Raw genomic sequence first — 21,855 nt, 5'->3', positions numbered from 1 at the left:
GGCATGCTGGCTAGGGAATTCTAGCAGTTGAAGTCCAGACATCTTAAAGTTGCTAAGGTTGAGAAACACTGCTATACAGTGTAAAAAGCAGCCAGAGTGAGAACTGAATACATGTGCAGTCAGTTACAGTTCTGTCTATCCAAGACATGTAACAACACAAAGCAAAACATGTTCTGGAGGCTTCTGCAGATTAACTTGATTCAGTTGCAGCATCTCAAGTCAAGCAGAAGTAGGAATGACTCCTCAAATTGCTTATGCAAATATGTTACATCAGATCTCTGAAAGTGCCTTAATTGTGCCAGATGAGTGAGATTCCTATAAACCCTGCCTGAGAAATCTCTGCTAGACAACACTGTGAGGACACAGTAGTGTTAGGAAACTGTTTACTTGTTGATAGCACAGGTACTGAGAACGTAGTCTTGAGCTTTCATTAGAGCTGGTTTGGATTCACTGCAGTTTTTCCACTACTTGCTGTTGTCATCTTCCTGGTGTTGTTATCTTCCTATTCCATTCATTAACCTGCTCCTCAAAATGCCAAGAAGCTCACTCAACTCCTTAACAGAAGAGGACACATGGGAGCAATTATTTCAGTTGCCCTGATCATTTCTAAGTTACACATGAAGTAAAAACAAATCATTGACAAAAAAAGAGCTTATAGTAAGAAATGTCTTAAGAGATCTTTGGAAATCTGTAGATTCTATAAGTCCCTTAGGGAGTACTATCCAAATTGGTTTCCTCATCCTTGCAGAGGGGAATAGCTATGTGAGTATAAAGTTCAACAGGAAATTGCCGAAGTGACTTAAAGGATTTGCATTTATTGAGTTGGGGTATTCTGTTTAGTTTCCTTTTTGAATTCATGTAATTATTAACTAGGGGGACGCGGTGGCGCAGCGGCTTAATGACGCTGAAAGTTGCCGGCCAGAAATGGTCGACGCTTCAGCGGTTCGAGTCCAGCCTTCGCGTTAAACAGGGTGAGATCCTGTTTCTTCCCCAGTTCCTGTCAACCCAACAGGCCGAAAACTCACGTGAGTAGATAAATGGGTACTCTCACTCCGGTGGGAGGAAAAATGCTGGCAGCGCCTTGCAAAAAGGAGTTGGGAGCAGTTGCCGGTAAGCACGAAAAACTGCACGCGCCCGAAAAGGGCGCGAAGCAACAGAAACCCGCCTCCCTGCGCTCGCCAGCTGGGCTCTGCTCTAGGAAGGAGGCTCTGGCAAACCACTTCCGAAAAACAATTGCCTTGAAAACTGCAAGGACTCATCCAAGCAGTCACTGCAGGGTCAGCAATGACTGAGCGCAGACAAAAAAAAAAAAAAATTATTAACTCCGATATTTTATTAAGTAGCAACTTAACTGTGAGTGAATTGGAACCAGATGGAGTTATAATTAGAATAGACCCATCTAAATTATTTAGATTTGAATCATCTCTGATTCAAATCCATTGAATTTCCATGGGTCTTTCTGAGAGTAGGTGACTGTTGGTCAAACTTAATACAGATCACCTTTTATTTTTATTTCAGGAAGTTAAAGTTGTTGCTACCAAGATATATTAACAGGTTAATTTTCAGCAAAGATTTTCAGGTGGGCTTATATCTTCTTTTAAAGCAAGAATTATGTGTATGTTAAAAAAAAAAAAAAAAAGTCTTACATAATCTTCCAAATATAGTATACTATAATTCAATTTTCATGAATGCCTTCAGGCTTTCCCTGAAACTTTTTTGGGGTGCTTTTTTCCAAAAATGTGGAAGCTATTCCTTAATTATGCTTGGTAACTAATCCAGAATCTCTAGGTAACAATTTACAAACTTTTCTTTAAAACTCTTTTGAAAAGCTTTTGAAAATTTTACTTTTTGGATGCCGTCTTAAGTATCTGTAATAAAGAGAATCCCATAGTGTTCTTTGTGGTATTTAACTCTCAATAATCTCCCATTCATTAAGAAAGACTGTTGTTGTTTGTAATATTAACTTGACAAAGGAAAACTTTCTGGGACTTAGGAAGGCAGAGAAAAAGAAAAGTAAAATAAAGGAGCTGCTTTTAAAGTCTGTAAAGTAGGAAGCAAAAATAAGTGAAATTCATATTTTAGCAGAGAGGCAGATTTCTGTAGCATACATCAGCAGAGAGATGCCAAAACCTTAAGACACTACACTCATTGACACCATCTGTTTACTACTTAAAGGAAAATTTAATGTTTTCATATGCTTTATAGACCTATGTTAATTTCAGATACACTCCTGGAACAAAATGATGAATGGCACATCCTGCCCTGAGATGGTCATAACGTAGCTTGTGATGCAAGAATTTTATAGGGTGCCCATTATCCCAGAAGGAGAGAGAGAATATTCCTCTGCATATTTGATGAGAAATATCAGAAATTTAAGTTTCTTTCATTTTATATTGCACGTATAATAGAAGAGATATACCCATGTAATGTAATTTGTATCCAAATAAGCTTCTGGAACTAGGTTATAACACAGAATGATAAAATATTAGCTATGTAAGATTATTTGACTATTGGATTAAGGTAAGTAAAAAAACAAAAATGAAGTATCTACTCAAATTGTTCACTGTATTTGCCTCCAAAAGTCTGAAACATTTGTTTGGTACAGCTTCATTAGACTGAAGTGACATTCAATCTAGTGGTGTCTTCATTCATCTTTGAGTTCATTCAGTTTCTTCAGCAGCAGTGGGCAGGTTCACATGAGATCTACCTATAAGAATTAGGCAAGATTTACACATTAAGAGGCCTTGTTATGGATGACTTGTTAGGAATAGGCTTCACATCAGTCATGAAACTCATTGTGTGATACTGTACAAGTTACTTTCCAGCCTAATCAACTTCATAGGGTTGATGCAAGGATAAATAAGGAATAGAACATATGCAGTGAAAGCATTCACTAGGTTTGTATGTTTCCCAGTCAAAACACATCTGAAATGGTGGCTAGTTGTAACACTAAAGACTGTGGGTTGCAATGGATAGGATTTTCATCTCCATTAGAGGATGTCAGTAATGTCAGCCATCATAGAACTTTTAATTTATAAACTTTAAGGTATTGCCTGTTACTTTAACTAAAGTGAAGAGTATTGACAACTTTCAAGTAACAGCCCCCTTCTCTCTTTTCCTTTAATTGGAATTTATTGTTATGAGAGATGCAGCCTCTGCATAACAAAGATATTAAAACACTGGTTCTAAAACATGTTGAAAAAACTATATAATTGTTCACTGCACATGTTACTAAAACTTCCAGTGCCATTAGCATTCGTCATTTGCCACTGCCAGATGGTACTCTGACAGAGTAGGAAGCAATCACTGAATAATGCAAAGAGAATAAAAATTGATGAATAATATATCAGAGAATTTCTCACCCTTGTTAGTGGTGGTGGCCAGTCAAAGGCAGGATCTGATATCCCTCAATGGGACCTTTGCTTGTTTTGGGTGGAGTTTCTTGCTGCCACAATTACTGAGATTTTTTATTTATTTATATTTCACATTTGTCACCACCCATCTCACTGGAAACAACTCTGGGTGATTTGCTCTGCTATGTTGATAATTTCTGGCTTCTTTTCAATCTTTTCTCCTTATAAGCTAAAACAGCTTTTTGATAATCTAAATGACAAAAGAGAGCCACCTGTTCAATTTTTAAGTCAGATACTACCTTGGTTATACTTGCTCCTCTTGTATTGATAGGAGCATTAATGATGGATGGATTGATTAATTGACTGGTTGCATTAATTGCATCTTTAAATTCATTTCAGCTGGTTTAGCCAAAAAGAAGTACATACTTTCATTTGCATCTCCCTCCCTCCCTCCCTCCATATTGTAACCATTTTTTGATAATATAATACATTTTGGCATGTAGTACCTTCCATGACATATAAACATACAGTGGTACCTCGGGTTATGAACACCTCTGTTGACAAACCTTTCGGGTTACGATCAGCTCTGGCCGCAAAAATTTACCTCAGTTTGCGAACTCCACCTCGGGGTACGAACAGGATACGCGGCCATTTTCCCTCCTGTGACCCGGTCCGCGGCCATTTTCCCGCCCCTGACACGTGGTCTGCAGCCATTTTCCGCCCCTGACACGTGGTCCGTGGCCATTTTTCCACCCCTGACACGTGGTCCGCGGCCATTTTTCCACCCCTGACACGTGGTCCGCGGCCATTTTCCACCCCTGACACGTGGTCGTAGGGAAGGGGACTCTCCCTCCAAGCAATAGCCGCCTCCCTGTCCTCCACGCCAGAACGGATTAACGGTAATTACATTGAACCTTATGGGGAAATTTCCTTTGGGTTGCGACCAATTCGGGATGCGACGAGAGTCACAGAACGAATTAAGTTCGTAAACCGAGGTTCCACTGTATTATACATGTAATCACAGGCTGTTTATAATAGTTAACAGTGTAGGCTATTAAAATACAGTGTTCTGCTCATTTTAAATGCATCCTGGAAACTGAACTGTTCCTAACTTGGTGTACAACAGAAGTGTTTACATTGCTTCATAAAAATGCTAGCTAACCTGTATGCATGAATACTTTTTTGTGTTGCATATATTATGAAATATACGTTAGTCAACAGTAATAAGTTTTTAAATAACTTACATTGTTCCCATAATGCTCCATAGATAATAAATTGTGCACCAAGTACCAGTAATCAGCTATCTTTCCTGGATTCTCCTCCATAGGGAAGTTGGTGTTCTTTGGCCTTGTGATGAAGGACAAGACAACTTAGCTTGAGCAACTTTATGTGGGTACCCTCATTTCCATTTTTCCATCCAAGGAGAAAACCAAGAGTGTCTGCAGTGGCAGGTACTGGCTTCAAAGTGATGGGTGCAACCAGGTAATCCAAGCCCCACACTTTTTTACAAGCATACAATGTCAGTAATGCACATTTAAAAGGGGTGTGGCTTTGATTGCCTAGTCATATCTGCCATTTTGAAACCACTGTGGATCCCCCTGCTCCTGTTTTTTTTTTTTTCTTTTCAAGTAGGAAAGTTGATTCTGCATGGATAAGAAAAAGAGTAGAGTTGGATTTCTGCTAATGTTTTCACCTGTCTTCTCTTTCCTTTTTTGGAAAGATAAAAGTCCAAAGATAAGGGGGAAGATGGTTTTGTAGAGACTGTAATCAATATATTCATTAATACTTTAACATTTTCATTATTTAAAACAATTCTTGATCGGCCTGAAGAAATAATTTTTCAGTCAATTTAGTAACTTGCAAATACTCTCTTCTTAATTTTGTTTGATTCACTTTCCTTTTTTTCCCAACAGGCCTGAGAATTCGCTTATTCAATTTTTCACTCAAACTTTTAAGCTGCATGCTATATATAGTTCGAGTCCTCCTGGATGAACCATATCAGCAACATGGATGGTAATCTTTACTTCTTTTAATTTTTCTCTCAATGTGCTTGAGAAATTCTTTTACTAAAATAGTCATGTATAATATATGATCTCCTAACCCAATTTTAATTTTAGAGGAGTCATTTGCAGTCCAATTTCAAATTTCATTATGTGCAGGTAGAGATGAGTATAGGACTACAAGCAAATCTTAATTAGCAAATTGTTTATATAGTAAAATATTAAGGAGACAAGAACATTTGTTATTGTTGCTATTGTATCTCACATAATATTTATTTATTAATTTAATTTCTATAGCTGCCCATCTCAACCAAGTGACTCTGGGTAGCAAACAATTCTAAAGCAATTAAAACAATTAAAAACAATACAAAAATATATGCAGCAGCCAAGAAAATTATCATAATAATTATCAATATAGCCGAGAGACAGGGCCCTTAACATGTTCAGAGCCCCAGAGCCAAGCACATAGCCAGGTCTTTAAAGCCTTACAAAAGGCCAACAGGATCGTGGCCATCCTAATCTGGGAGGATGTTCCAAAGGGCAGGGGCTACAGCAGAGAAGGCATGTCTCCTGGTCCCTGCCAGCCAACATTGCTTGGCTAATGGGACCCTCAGCATGCCCAACCTGCTGGACTGAATTGGACAGGTAGAAACTATTGGGAAAAGATGGTCCCTCAGGTAACTCGGTCCCAAGCCACACAGGGCCTTAAAGGTGACAACCAGCATCTTGAATTGCACCTGAAAACACACTGGCAACCAATGCAGCTCACATGGTAGGCAATTATATATGTGTCGCATATCTGACATCATTTACTACTTGTGCAGTTGCATTCTGTACCAGTTGGAGCTTCCAAATGCTCTTGAAAGGCAGCCCCATATACAGCATGTTGCAGTAGTCCAAGCAAGAGGTTATGAGGGCGTGGGTGACTGTGAGCAGAGCCTCTCAATCCAGGAATAGACTTGACTGGCATACCACCTGGAGGTGTGCAAAGGCCCTCCTAGCCACAGCTGCCACCTGCTCTTTGAGTAGGAGCCATGAGTCCAGGAGGACCCCCAGATTGCATACCAGGTCTGTCTGGGACAGTGCTACCCCATCCAGAACCAAAGGTGGAAAAGCCTTGTCTTTAGAAGGTCCAAGTCTTGAGGGACTTGCAAAAAGTTAACAGGGTTGGAGCCAGCTTTACCTTGGGAGGAATGATGTTCCATAAGGTGGGTGCCATGGCAAAAAAGACTTGTCTCTGGGGTCCCGCCAGGTGTAGCTCACTAGCAGACAGAACCCACAACATACATCTTCTGCTGGGTCTGATGGGAGAGGTAGATGTAATCAGGAAGAGGTGGTCCCTCAAAAAACCCAGCCCAATGCCATGAATATCTACCAGTTCCTCCATTTCCTGACCACAGGGGCAGTGAGGCCCCTGATGACAGCTGGGCTATGTCAGATCTTGACCATCATAACATTTTATTTATGGGATCTTTAGTTCTTTTCCCTTTGACTCAGTTCAGCTATTGCCTGTTAATATTGTTCTTGTCTGGTTTTCCCATGCCCATCTACGACAGGTTCCTTCAAACTTTGCTTTGGGTTTTTAATGTCCTTTGCTATCCTCCTCTATGTAGCATTACAGGTGTTTTTGGATATGCTTTGGTCTCCCTCAGAATTTTCACAGCTCAAGATATTTTAGCACCTAGGCTCTCAGCTCCCTGGAAGAAACAACTGATTTTAATATTTAAAAAAGATTTTTAAAACATTTTTTTCACAGGAGGTAATGGAAGAAGCTGCCCACAGCTGAGCAATATTGTAAAATTGATCTTTAGCTAGACAGCTAACAAGCTTTCAGATTGTCTTGTTGATGGAGTTGTATTTATCTGAATTGTTTTTAGTTATTTTTTTCAGTATATAGGACTTAATTAATTGGCTTTGTTACTTTGCTGATTATAAATTGTGTGTTTTTTTAGTTGGCTGTTGTGTCTTTGCAATTTTATTATATAAAGATTTGAAGTTATTGGCTGTCCTTCACATTATGGTATTTTGTGTTTTTTAAAATGATTATTGTGCATCTTGTTGAAAGGTGTTCTGTAAAATACTGTTATTGCTGCTGTTGATATTATTATTTATAAGAGTTACCTAGTTTTGTTTTATTCAAGGGACTTTTGCATGCGGTATGTACATATGTGTTCAGGCCAATATAATAAATACAGTATATTTGTTTTTAATTTTAAAAGCAAAGCAGTTTGACTATTGCCAACTACATAAAAAGTGTGCCTCTGTCCAACTTTACATTAAATTTTAACTAACAAAGTGAAAAGTTTGATTTTCAAGTGTCTGAAGCCAGCAGCCAATAGCCCTGTCTAAAAGCCCTCATAGATTGGACAAGTTCAGTGCTCACACAAAGTTGGTATTTGCAGGAGAGTTTTGCAATATGTCATTTGTAGACGCCTCAATCCAAATGCAGGAAAAATGTTTGACTTCAAAGCGCTACCCTGCGTAAATCTCTCTGCATAAGCCTTTGCTTTCCAATAAGGAAAAGAGACCAGTGCTTTGGTGCCTCAACTCCACAGTACATACATTTTCTTTGAAAGTTTAGTTTCATTTTTCATGAAAACTGGCTTCGTTAGATCTGAACAAGGCATTGCTTTAAATCACAGGTCCTAAAAAAGGGAACTTCAAATAATGGGATGTAACTTAGCTTGTTTAAATTACCAGAATTTGCTTCAAACCCTACTCTTTGATTTTAAAAAATTGACAAGCTAGCATTCATGAGAAAGAAAACTAAATGCTGCTGAAGTAGAGGGGAAAGAGTACCCAAGCTCATTGCTTTTACTGAATTCATTCAAGCCTGCACATGTACTGCTATACCATGGCTTGACACTCATTTTGTCTAGATGGGAGGCTAAACAGGCTAACATGCTCTCATCTCTGCCTCTCCTTGACTGTGTTTGCAGCATAGCATAACAAATGGACTACAGTAAATGCTACTGAAATTAATGACACTTACAGAGTAAATATGCAAAGGTTTCTATTTGCCTCACAGCCCAGCACATGTTCTGCTGTTGAGGTGTTCTCTGTTTTCAGATGGGGGGAGGGGGAAGGGAATGACTGTCTCTATTACCTCAAAGATCTCTTCCACATTTCTATTGCCTTCGTGTAGAATAAGCTGCGATAAACAGATCCGTTCCCATTATAGCAGAAACCTAAGCATTCCTACTTGGAGTAAGCACCATTAAACTTACTATAGAGTATGCATATATACATTTGCACTTGCTAAGCATAGCAAAATTGTTTTCTGTGAAAAATCTTTTGACTTTTCCCTCTTTCCCTATTTAGCTATTTCTTCCAGTTACTTTAATAGTGTCCTAGTTTGCTCCTCTACCTTTCTCTTCCTTTCTTCCCCTCACCCTTCACGAGTACATGTGAGCGTATGTGCATGTATGTAAGAAATAATGGTTTGTATTATTTTTATATGCAGTTGAGGAGGATTGAATTTATTGAAATGAGGTGCCTTTTTATCGGCAATTAATTTTATTCACTAGTTATTTATTCAAGTAAAAATAATTGACTTTTTTTGTTTGTCCTTCTTTTATTCTTAGAATGTAGCTTTGGAACAGTGTGTGTAGACATAGGCAAACACAGTTGTGCAGGGAAGTCTGTCATGGGATTTACTGAATTTATTGAAATGTGGTACCTTTTTATTGATAATTAATCTCATTCGGTAGTTATTTATTCAATTAAAATTAATTTGATTTTTTTGTCTTGTCCTTTTTTCTTGGTATGTAGCTTCAGAACAGTGTGTGTAGACATATACAAACACACAGCTGTGCATACAAGTCTGTCTCATGCATACATTTACAGTATTGGGAAGAAAAACATCTTCAGGATTGGTTTCAGCTGAAGTTCACAGCATTAGCTTGATATTGTAGAGAAATTAGGCATTGCCCAGGTGTTTTGTGCTGTTTATAATTTTACATCTAATCTCCCCTTCTTTTCCTTTTTCTAAAGATTTGCCTTAGTTTTAGTTATCTTTCAAGTAAATACAGTATACATGAAACATCGAAACTTTAGAAATTTACAATTTCTGATGAAATGTATCTCAGCTCAGTCTAAATCTTCACAAGCATCTAACTATAGTTCCGTTTCTTTTAATCATATAATTCCAACAGAATAATGGAATCATCGTTTGTACATCTTATTCTATAGAATTTTTTAAAAGTCGTAGTAAATTTAATGAAACAGGTAGCTTTAATAAATGAAGCCTTGTATTTGTTTTCCATAACTATTGTATTTCCTAGGAACATATATCTACAGAGAATGTCAGAGCTATTTATTTTAATAGCTGGAATATAAAATTAACTGTATACAATCTAATAATACTGAAAACATTATTTTAAAGTTGACAGTTACCTCCATATTGAATCTCATCTCTTGGGAGAGAATATCAGAGCAGACGACACTGGTAGGAGAAACCAGGAGTTGCTGCCAACTAGACAGTATGAATGAGTTTTCCCATTAGTAGATATCTTGGTGGTTCCCAGGGATATCATTATTATTCCTGTGGATAGTTGTGCCATCTTCCAGGTTAGCTTGGAAAATCTTTAACATTTAAATTTTGCATTGGCTTTTATATGGCTTTTAGTTTGCAGCTATTTCCAATTCATTTTTTTTTTCCAATGAAAAGTTGTAAAGTCAGGAGGATAATGTATGTTTAAATCACTATACAAAAATACTACTAATTGCATCTTTCTTTTGACATGAATGTTTTTATGTGATTGGCAGCTCAAAGGAAGATGTGGCAAGTAGTCCACAATATAAGTAGATTGCAAATAATAATTAAAAACAGGATTCTGCCCTATAATCAATTGTCAGGTTGAATTAAACAGTAAAAGACTTAGAAATTGAGATTGTTCATTTGTATTTGCCTATTTTCCTTTTGTTTTCTTATTTTATGCCTCTTTTAATATGAAACCAAGTTCAGATTCTTTTTTTTACTCCTGAAGTCCATTTAATGAGTTTGTTCTTTGGAGAAACAATGATTTTTAACAAAAGTGTGTGCATGCATTTTAATACATTATCCCTGTAGATGGCATTAATATTAAATCTTCATGTGGAAGTTTAATATCTAGCAAAGATGACACTAAAGTGGGGGAAATGGGAAAACAAGCATGGGAGCAGTGGTTCTTTCCCATGGCTTTGGCTAGGTTGACTTTCCTGTCGCCATGGTGCTTGTCAAGGAAAGGACTTAATTTTTTTTGGGGGGGGGGGTTAAATGCATTTTTATCCTGCATTTTTGTCAAAGGCATATTGGGTCATTGCTCATTTTATCCTTACAACCACCACCTTGTAAGATATATTGGGCTGAAGAAAAGAACAAAGTCATCTATGGACTGGATCACCTTGGTCTCAGTGCAATACTATCCATCCTAGTGACCTTAAGTCTCCTTGCTAGGGCTAGAGGAATAGTAACTTAACTAAGCTGGGTCATAGTTCAGAGGAATATATATTTTAGGTAAATGCTATAAATAAAATTGGGGACAACAGAACTAGAAATCTAGTTTCAACTCTATTTGCACATAATTGATTGTGACATGAAATGATGGAGTTATCAGAGCCATTTTAATGTTCACTGCAACCAACATTATACTTTTGGAATATTTACTGAAAGATTTTGCATATCCCTAAATTATTTTGTTACTGCTTTTGAGAGGGGCTCCTAATAAATTTGGCATCTCCTTACACAATGTTTATTTTTCTGTGCAGCAAGTATATCCGTGGGTTACATGCTAAGGATATATGTTTTTATACAAAATGTTGTAAGCAATTAAAAAAAAAATCTTTTAAAATGATCCACTGACTTGCATGAGGCCCATTTTAATAAACTGAATCTTTGGATTTTGTGCTCATAACATCAGAATATCATTATTATGATTAATATAACATTCTCAACAGGAAGAATAATTGTGGCTTCGGTTTCTTTGCTTGAGTAAAATGCATTAAGTCTAAGACTGAAAAAGAACATAAAAGTTTCAAATGCTAGATTTTAGTTACCATGGTCTCAACCTCCTCTTCCTGTACTATTTCCTGGACTTTTGCCATATCCTAATGTGATAGTTGTAGAAAAATCATCCCAGAGCAACTCTGTTTACTTAAAAGAGGATGGGATCTCATTACAACTTCTCCCTAAATTCATGGGCTGTACCAGTAATTTCCTGTGGAATGGAATAAATCTTCAATATTTATAGGACATTGCAAAATATAATGTACAGAAAGCAGATACCAGAAGTATGAAAATAATAATATTTTTTTTAAAAAAGAATGTCAACCAGCTGCTTGTCACTTCATTTATATCAGAGTGATGAATCTTTTAAAATGTTTCCTTCCAAAGGTCTATAGATTTATAATGTAGTGTAGTCCAGCTGGCATTTTTCAATTAGAAAAGTTACCAGACTAATTCCTAATTAATGACTTAAAGAAAGTCATTTGGATTTTAAATAATCATGTCTAAGACTTATCTATTGGGGAGTATGTATGTATGTATGTATGTATGTATGTATGTATGTATGTATATGTATATATAAAAAATAAATTCCCCTCGCACCTCTATGGGTAGTATGTGTCTTCCTCAATTTTGGGTATTCTACCAGAGGCCTGGGAGTTTGAGGGTTCTGCACAGTATCTTAGCTGTTCATAGCACTGCACTCTTCTGGACAGAGAGCTCTGATGTGGTCCCTGAGATCTGTTGGAGCCACTCTCCCAGCTTAGGAGTCACAGCCTCAAGTGCTCCTACCACCACTGGGACCACTTTGGCCTTTACTTTCCACATCCTCTCTAGTTCTTCCTTCAGGCCCTGGTACTTCTCCATCTTCTCATACTCCTTCTTCATGATGTTGCTGTCACTTGGCACTGATACATTTATCACCACTGCTGTCTTCTGGTCCTTGTCTACTACCATGATGTCTGGTTGATTGGCCAGTACCTGTCTGTCCATCTGGATCTGGAAGTCCTATAGGATCTTAGCCCTGTTATTCTCCACGACCTTCTGTGGAATCTCCCATCTGGACATGGGGAGTCTAGCCCATACACTGCGCAGATGTTCCTATACATAATGCCAGCTACTTGGTTGTGCCGCTCAGTGTATGCTGTTCCTGCCTGCATCTTACACTCTGCCACTATGTGTTGAACTGTCTCTGAGGCCTCTTTGCACAATCTGCACCTTGAGTCCTGTCTAGTGTGGTAGACCCCTGCTTCTGTAGACCTGATGCTTAGTTCCTGTTCTTGTGCTGCTATGATCTGTCTTTTAGTCCAGCCCTTTCCAGCCACTGATAGGATTTCCCAACGTCAGCCACCTCAGCTATCTGTTGATGGTACATCCCATGCAGGGGCTTGTCTTGCCATGGTACTTCCTCCACTTGAACTTCCTCCCTTGTCTGCTGCTGCCTCAGGCATTCTCTCAGCAGCTCATCTTTGGGTGCCATCTTAGTGATGTACTCCTAGATGCTCCAGGTTTCGTCCAGGACAGTGGCTTTGACACTCATCAGATACCGCCCGCCCTCTTTGCGGCTGGTGTACAATCTCTGGGTGTTGGACTTGGTGTGGAAACCTCCGTACATTGTGAGGAGCTTCCAGGTCTTCACATTGGCAGCCTCCATGTCTTCCTTTGGCCAGCTTGCTATACTGGCAAGGTATCTGATGACTGGTAGGGCGTATGTAAGGGGATGCGGTGGCGCAGCGGCTTAATGACGCTGAAAGTTGCCGGCCAGAAATGGTCGACACTTCAACAGTTCGAGCCCAGCTTTTATGCAGCAGAGTGAGGTCCTGCTTCCTCCCCAGCTCCTGTCAACCCAGCAGATCGAAAACTTACGTGAGTAGATAAATGGGTACTCTCACTCCGGTGAGAGGAAAAATGCTGGCGGCACCTTGCAAAAGGAGTCGGGAGCAGTTGCTGGTAGTGCAGAAGCCGTGCACGCCCAAAAAAGGCACGAAGCAACGGAAACCCCGCCTCCTTTGCTCGCCAGCTGGGAGGCACTGGCAAACCACTTCCGAAACACCTTGCCTTGAAAGGACTTGTACAGGCAGTCACCATAGAATCGGTAACGATTGAGTGCGGATAAAAAAAAAAAGGGCATATGTGTTGATGGCATGGATCTTGTTCTTCTCATTGAGCTGGTTCCTTAGGACCTATCTTATCCTTTGGTGGTACTTGGATGTTGCTGTCTTCCTTGCATCCTCATCGTGGTTCCCATGTGACACTGGGATACCAAGGTATTTGTAGCTGGTCTCTATGTCTGCTGTGTGACCCACTGGTAGTTCCATCCCATCAGTCTTAACTACCTTCCCTCTCTTTACTATCATTTGGCCACACTTCTCCAGTCCAAATGACATCCCAGTGTCCTCACTGTAGATCCGTGTCAGGTGGATCAGTGAGTCAATATCTTGTTCACTCTTAGCATACAGCTTGATGTAGAGGAGGTGGCTGATGGTGATTCCACTCTTGAACTTGTACCCATATCCAGTCCTTGTGATTATTTGGCTGAGGAGGTTTAAGCCTATGCAGAACAGCAGGGAGGACACACATCACCTTGGTATATGCCTCATTTGATGGCTACTTGTGTTCTTGAGGAAGGCTCTGTTGACTTTGTATAGTGCCAGGCATTCACAGATCCATGTATATGGCATTGAGTTGTAGACTGGGTAACTAGTTGTTTCTCAGTTAGTGTGGATGTAGGTCTTCTGTCTATCCATAGTTCCCTCATATGTTTCCTATATCCCCTCTCATTAGGTCTACTGTTGTAGTAGCATTCCATCAATTCCAAGTTCTCTTGTCTTGTCCATGTATGGTTTGTTCCAGTAGCCCACTTATCATCAGATTGTCCTGGTCCCCCAACATCTGACATGGACCTTGTTAATCTGGGTGACATCTGACCCGGCATGACTCTCTTAGTTCGTGTCACTCTCATATTTGAGGTAGGCAGATGAAGCATTAGGGGGCTTTGCCCAAACACCCCTACTGATAAGTAAATAAAATAAAAAATAAAAATGTGGTTGTTATGAGTTGAAAATGACTTGATAGCACATTATCTGTATCTAGATCTGTATCTAGATCATCTATATCTTTAGCTATATCTATCTATCTATCTATCTATCTATCTATCTATCTATCTATCTATCTATCTATCTATATCAATGGACATTCATAAAAAATGCTTTATGTGCCCATAACTTTGCTGTGGGCTCTGCATTGGTTAGCAATATACTTTCAGGTACAATGCAAAAGTAAATATGATTTAACCTAGAAAGCTCTCTGGCTTGGCACCCAGGTATCTTCAGGACCACCAGTTGTCTCAGTATGAGAAAACTCATATTGAGTTATCATACTGGATTTAGGGTTACTTTGTTATACCACATTATTTTCTTAAGCTGAAATTAGGAGAGGTTTTCTTCTAGCAGAAAAGCACCTTTCAGTACATCTGTGGGCATCCAGTACAAGCTACAATGACAGTGCACGCATCATAATGTTGTCGTGCAAATGACATTCTGTAATAATGCTAATTACATCAGTGGTGGGATTTGCACAGTGATAACACAGTGCATGTGATGTCCTGTGCTGCCCCCCCCCCATTGGCCTCCATGGATACATTCCCATAATTCTCAGTTAACCAGTTAATCTTCATGGTAATGCCTGTGAAATATGAGTACTTTTGTTGTTTGTTTTGTTTTGTTTTTGGTATATTAAAGAAATAAAATTAAGCAAAGATACACACTTTTATATCTTATGTTGCATAAAAATTAGTTTGGTTCTATGTTCTAAATATCCTCTGTTAACATCTTAAAATATTGTTTTAAAATACGTTATGTTTGACAATATATTTCTTCTATAAATAAACAACCCTTACTCACAATTTATCATCTTCCATTTTTAAATTTTAAGCTGCATGATATTTTACAACCCTTTCAAAATGTTAATATAACAAACTAATAATTATGTCTGGCTTTCTTTTTTTTCATAACCTATTTCGTTATGATATTATGCTGTTTTCTAAATGAAAATGGATTTTACATTTGGATGTCTGCTAGCAAGGAATTAAACCAGGGATGTTCCAGTCAAAACAACACTTCTGCAGAGATAGATTGGTAAGTTTAAGGACATTTTTACAACAGCAATGAAATGTTTTTAACTTAAATTATTAGGTTCTTTTTCTAAATAATGTACTTATTGATATAAGCAGGAGCTGTCCTTTTGCAAAATGGGTAGCTAGCTGATTGTAGTTACCCCGAATGAACCAAAATATGACACTGATAGGAAGAAAGGTTTTGAAACAAACTTCTTCAGTAATTTGAATTTAGGGCTTTCCAAATATTTTACTAATAATATGAAAGCACTCTGGATTATATATCAAGAAGGAAATTTCATTCAGTCAAACTGAAATGCTTCATATATTACACATTGGCTGTGTTTGCAAGATATATTGCACCAGTACCAACTCTGCTCTTTCCTCTGTGTTTCCAGGATCTATTAGACATTCTGTTACATTTTTTTAATTTAAAAAAAGATATTATTCTGATCATCCAGAGATCAAAGCAATTAAATAAGCTCCTCCCTTACTTTATGGCAGGCCCATGTCTCACAGTTCGAGTAATGTACAACCGTTGTCACCATTCCAGTGTGTTACAAGCAATACTGTAGATATTCCTTAAGTTTTCCTTGTGTTATAGAAATCTGACCATGCAGGGTTTCATGGACAGAAATTGCTAAGAACATGAAGAAAACTATATGAATAGGTGGTGTAGCTATCAAATGATAGCTACTCCTTGCAGAAAACAAAAAAATCCCATGGTAGTCTTTATATTACTACAGCCCAAGATGAAAACTGTTCCTGGTCAAGTTGCATTGCATGTTATTCAAATGACTAATGTGTGAAGAACAGTAATGGGTTTGACAGAAAGATAAACTAGTCACTCATGACGTTTGATGTGATTGCAGCATTTGATGTGAAGGTGGGCCATGGATTACTTCATATATTATCTGGAACATCCAATCTTTTCTTAACTTTAGAGTGTCACCCTTCCTTCCTTCCTTAGTTCCTTTTCTCATGATTTGAAATATTTTGAATCTATAAACATTGTAAGGAAAATAAAAATAATTTCAGGGTGTTAATTAGGATTACAAGGGAGAATGGCTTACTCAGGTAAGGTTTCTTCTTCCTAAATAAATAAATAAATAAATAAATTGGAAATTCATTCCTTTTGTTGCTGTAATTTTTCAGGTCACTTATTATTTGGGTGAATCGAAGCTTACCTTTGTGGGGACTACAGGTAACGTATAGTTTCATTTTTGTAGGTTTTGCAGATGTTTAATAATATTTCAGAGTAATGGATGGATACTTATTAACAGAATGGGGAATTAGTGCAGAGTTGGGGAGAAGTCTGTACCTTCCCAACAAGAATAAGAACCCATGTAATTATCCACATGGCAACTACAATTTCAGTTGCTCACTTTGCCCATCTTCAAATGTGCCCCAGCAGGCATGGTGTTGCTATTCTATTCCTCCAAACTCAGATAGAAGATTTTTGTTCCTCCTTGATTCCACCCTGTGTCAAGAAATTCCTTCCTCTGATGGATGATCTCAGATAATTTCGCTGGAGTTACACCTTTCAACATATCTCTTCACCATCAGTATATCCATATATGGATGTTGAGTTCATCTCTGAGCCCTCTGCATCTGGAGTACTTGGTAAGGCACAAACTTCTCATAATTTGGAAGGTACTCCAAGGGCCTGAAGGCTGTCCTGATGGCCAGATTTTCCAGATTATAAACATAATTCAACAGTGATCTAATACACAAAGTCCACAAAGAATGGTAATAGCATCAACAGCTTTCCTTCAAGGTATTATCCTATCTGGCTCACTGATAAACATTCAGCCGTGTTTCTCAGACACTGGGTTAGACTTGAACTCAGCTTTATGGCTAGATAAGAATCTTTATTGCATACTATTGTGGAACCCTGTCAACGTGAAGATGCAGCTCCCTCTTTGTACACACTGTAGTTTATTTATTATTTTTATACCATCACAACCATAAGAACTTTGGTGGTAAACAAAAAAATATCCACAATGCAATTCAGTATATAATACCAACAGTTCAAATGCACAATCATCTAAAACCAGAGCAACTTACAAAGTTTAATTATTACAGTATCCCTCTTTCTCCCCCTGCACTTCTCAGTCTTGAATCTGGAATGTTGCTTGTTGACACAACATGACTTCTCTGCCCTGAAAAACTCTGGCTTTTAACTTGTGAACTACTAGAGTTACACTAGGTAACAACGTGGACTCAGACCTCCACATTCATCCAGCTCTTTAAAAAGAGGAAATATTTAGACATAGTGTTCTCTCTTCAGTCATCTCCTTCAGGAAAGAAGGTTGCTACTCAGCCATGTATTTGAACCACAGATACAATGAAGAATTGGTAACTGACCCATAGCTGGTATTTATCACATAGTCATGTTTGAATTCACACAATTTACTTTATATCCCACCTGCTCTCAGGTGACTTTACTGTCGTGTTGGATCAGCTGTATCAGTTTTAGGAACTGAAGGAGTTCTGCAGAAGCCACAACTAGTTACCTAGTATGAAAGAAGGGCAGTGTCCTCCCAAATCATGGTTAGTTCTAGAAGTTTCCAAATGGGACTGTGTACAAGGGCATGATCCAAGTGTGCTAATTCAAGGAAGACTCCTCAAAAAGCTGCAGTTACAAATAAATAATCAGTTATTATCTAATCTTGTAATATGGCATTCAGGGGTTTCCTGTTACTTGTTCAGTGATGATAGAAGAGAAAACTTTTATTGTGCTGTTAAGTCACAATAGAAGCCTTAATAGATGAGAGACGAGGGAATGGAGATAGATGTGTGACTGCTATTTCTTGCAACTTCTATACTCTGAAAGTAATATTTAGCTAACCTGTAGAGCTAATTATAACACAGCTTCAATCTGGATAGTATTAGTAAAAACATAAGAAGATAAGATAAAAATAGGCTTGCTAGATCAGATCTAGGCCCAGTTTTGTGCAGCATTTTGCTCTCACAGTGGCCAACCAGATGCCTCTGCGGAGCTCAAAGCAGGAAGTGGAGATTTGCAGCTCTCCCACTGTTATACACTATTATACACTGTTATTACCACTGTAACTGATATTTGGAGGCCCACTATCCCAAACCCAGGTTGCACTGAATCATTAATAACCTTTGACAGATCTATCCTCTACGAGCCAATCAGTATTGACACAAACCAAGCTAGTGGCCATCATCCTATTTTGTAATATGGAACTCCAGATTAATTCTGGGCTGTGTGGAGAAATGTTGTTATTGTTGTTCTAAATTTAAGACTAATCAGCTTTGTTGGATGATCTCTGGTTCTGACTTTTTGAGAAATTCTCCCTGTCCATTTTGTCCATGTCATGCTTAATTTTTACACTTACATACTGCAAATTGAACTGTATTTTCCATTTGGTTGCCCATTCATCCAATTTAAATTTACTTTTTTTGGAGCTGTTCACAAACACTCGTCATTATCATCACCTTGAATAGTGTAGTATCATCTGCAAATTTAGGCAGCATAGTGTGATTACTCTAAGTCAAGATAATTTATGAATAAATTAAGAAGCCCTAATCGCAGCACAGATCTCTGTAGTACTCTACTTCTTATTCCATTGAGAAAATTGCTCATTTATTCCTACACTTCACTTTGTTTTTTCCCCCCACTCAGTTATCAGTCTATAAAGAACAGTTCCTCTTATCTCTTGACCACTGAGTTTTTCTCAGAAGCTTTTCAAAATCCAGCTATAAAGTGTTTGCATCACCTCCATCATGTGCCTGTTGTCACTCATAAACAACTTTAGAAGGTAGATTTACCATTGCTGCATCCATACTAATTTTCCTTCAACAAGGCTTTTTCTTTTGTCTGCTAATTATTTTTTTTCCTATGATTACATGTCTACCACTTTGATGTATTAGTACATTTTTATGTAGTCTGTACAATTGTACAATGCCGCTTAATGTCCCTTTAAAAGGATCTGGGAAGAAAGTTTTTTTTCCCTTATCTATCTCATTTACTTGAATTGATAGTTTTGAAATTGTTGCTGTATCAGCTTTGGAATACTTGATAACTAATAACTTTTATCAGTTTTTTCCCCTTAGAGTTTCCTCTGTTTGCCACCCTGAGTCACAATGGCAAGATGGGTGGCTATATAAATTGATATAGTAATATAATAAGTAATAAACAAATGCTAGCAATTTGTGAATTAATAAAATTATTTTAATTCTTTTATTTGGCACTGATATATAGAAAATCCCTGCAGCTTCTGCTATGATTGAGCACATTTGGAATGGAAAGGTACTTCCTATCAGAGCATATAGACATGTCATTTTTCCTTGATAGGAAGGTAGTAGTACTAATGAATTTCCTTCTACCTGTAAGGTCAAGGGAAATTCTTCAAGCCTAATTCTTTCACATCTTTTCTAGTGCATGAAGATAGGAGTGCAGGAACAACCCTGCTGAACAATGGGGAACATCCTCTTGATTGGATAGCAGTAGTAGTTTCTGTAGCTGATGTGACTTCCTGTCTTTAAAACTAGTGGTTCAGGAACACATTACCCATAATAAACTGCGCATGCAACTGTTATAAGATTTTATGGCCCTTTTAAATAATTAACGGAGAATGTTGAAATGATTAGAATTCTGAAGACTTCGTCACAAAATGAAGCATTCATTCATGCTAACCGCACCATCTGATTCACTTCAGCTAGAATCAGTGTTACTTATTTGGAGACATTTCAACATTTCCCCAATGTTGCTGATATTTCTATACTTTCATAACTTGTAATATCTGTGCTGAATCTTGATTATGCATTTGTTCGGTGTTCTGGTCATTCATTAATTTGGGATGGCTGTTTAAAATTAGAGTTGCTCATGCTAATCTTTTATTTAGAATTCCAGACTCAGTAATGATATATGTCTCCAAATACCAGTTCATAGAATATTTGGTAGTTATGCAGTTATTTTAAGCTGTTTGTTTGGTTTTTAATAGCAGTTTTGAAATTAATGGGGCAGTACTAGTTTGAAATGACAGAGTAAAATTCTTTTATAACATATTGTATTTTAAGACCTGGAAAGAGTCAAATTAATTCAGGAATCAAGTTATCAGCTTGGATGATGCAGCTTGGGACTTATAATGATTTTGTAAGTTCCATAAGTATAAGCCACCAAGGAATGCTACTCTGCAGCTACCATTAATTTCATTATGATACCTGGAAAACTTGTATAAGTTCCAAAGAAGTGAATGGATTCTGGGAAGCATTAGTATCTTGGCAGATGGCCCAGGTAGTTGATAAAACACAATTCTAACAGTTCTCTGTAATACATTAATGCCACTAATTCTCTGTAATGCTGCCTTTAGTTCATGTTAATTTATGTATGTTGTATAAAAATAGAGGATAGGTTTCTGAATACCGGATAACTGGGTTCAAACAGCAGTGGGAAGCTGTCATATTCATGCTATGTTTCTGGAGAGCCAGAGATATTTAGATGACCAGTATTGGAAAAAGAATACAGGAATAAATCAAATTCAGGGCAAAATCATTCTTAGTCTGATATGGCAAGACACTTCTGTGCACTGGCTTATTGTATGGATCAATACTCAGTCTTCACAAATTAGCTGTTCCTGAATGATTAATGTCTACAGTGCTGGGAAAAATAGGTAATGTTTATATGTATGTTGGTCAATCAACAGAACAAAGTAGAATGCATAAAACAGACTGTTGGTTTGAATAGTCAAAATGCAAAGGCATTTGTCTGCTGAATTATAAAATGAGGCACAGGTTAAGAAATTAAAGGATTTTGAAAATTTGAAGACTAAATTCTGTGCTCATTTTTCACCTAGTTTTGATTGCTTTTGAGTCCTATACATATATTTCTATGTTTGCTTAGTCCTCAAAAACTGCCAAATTTTACATGCATGTCATTCCTCTAGGTATCAGTGGCTTTAATAAGTCTGTTGGAAACTACACTTCTGAGCTATCTCAGTTATAAAGTAAGTACTTAGAATAATATTCTTCCAGAGTCAAAGTACATTGTGATCTAGTGTTTTGCAGTGTGATACTCTAGGCATAGTAGTAGAATTAGTCTTCAAGTATAATATTTAGATAATGGCAGAATTGTCTGTTTTTAAAATCGAATGCAGTAAAAACCCTAGCAATTAAATAAATGTAAATCCTGATAAATCTGTCTCTCTCTCTCCCCCTCTCCCCATACATACATACATACACTAGACAACCTGTGACTGGTTGGGTCATCATTTCAGAGATATTTCCTTACCTAAACAGAGAAACAGAATGACCAAGGGCAAAAAATCAGTGGAAATGTGAGCGACTTGAGACTTGTTGCTGGCTTCCCCATTGACTTTGCTTGTGGGAAGCTGGCAGGGTGTCAAAAATTCCTTCCTCCCTTTTCCTTCCTTCCTA

At 37.8% G+C, this 21,855-nt stretch overlaps 1 protein-coding gene across 4 annotated transcripts in view; it reads left to right on the top strand.

Moving 5' to 3' along the window:
- Window positions 1-21,855, top strand: part of KCNT2 (potassium sodium-activated channel subfamily T member 2) — a 221,778-nt gene that overhangs the window by 76,994 nt on the left and 122,929 nt on the right. For 3 of the 4 annotated variants that reach the window (XM_088153973.1, XM_088153972.1, XM_088153971.1), the window contains exons 3-5: window positions 5,267-5,366; window positions 16,606-16,654; window positions 21,366-21,425. In XM_088153973.1, coding sequence (XP_088010099.1) covers window positions 5,267-5,366; window positions 16,606-16,654; window positions 21,366-21,425 — 209 coding nt within the window. Of the gene's footprint in view, window positions 1-5,266; window positions 5,367-15,415; window positions 15,473-16,605; window positions 16,655-21,365; window positions 21,426-21,855 lie in introns of all 4 variants that reach the window. The other variant, XM_088153970.1, reaches the window with a different exon arrangement.

The sequence above is a fragment of the Python bivittatus genome, unplaced genomic scaffold (assembly GCF_059951505.1).
Source record: "Python bivittatus isolate LINGU-HERP-01145 unplaced genomic scaffold, Pbiv_v1 ctg000700_np1212, whole genome shotgun sequence".
Classification (NCBI taxonomy): domain Eukaryota; kingdom Metazoa; phylum Chordata; class Lepidosauria; order Squamata; family Pythonidae; genus Python; species Python bivittatus.
The sequence above is the reverse complement of the archived record's forward strand: the minus strand, read 5'-3'. Positions and strand labels throughout refer to the sequence as shown.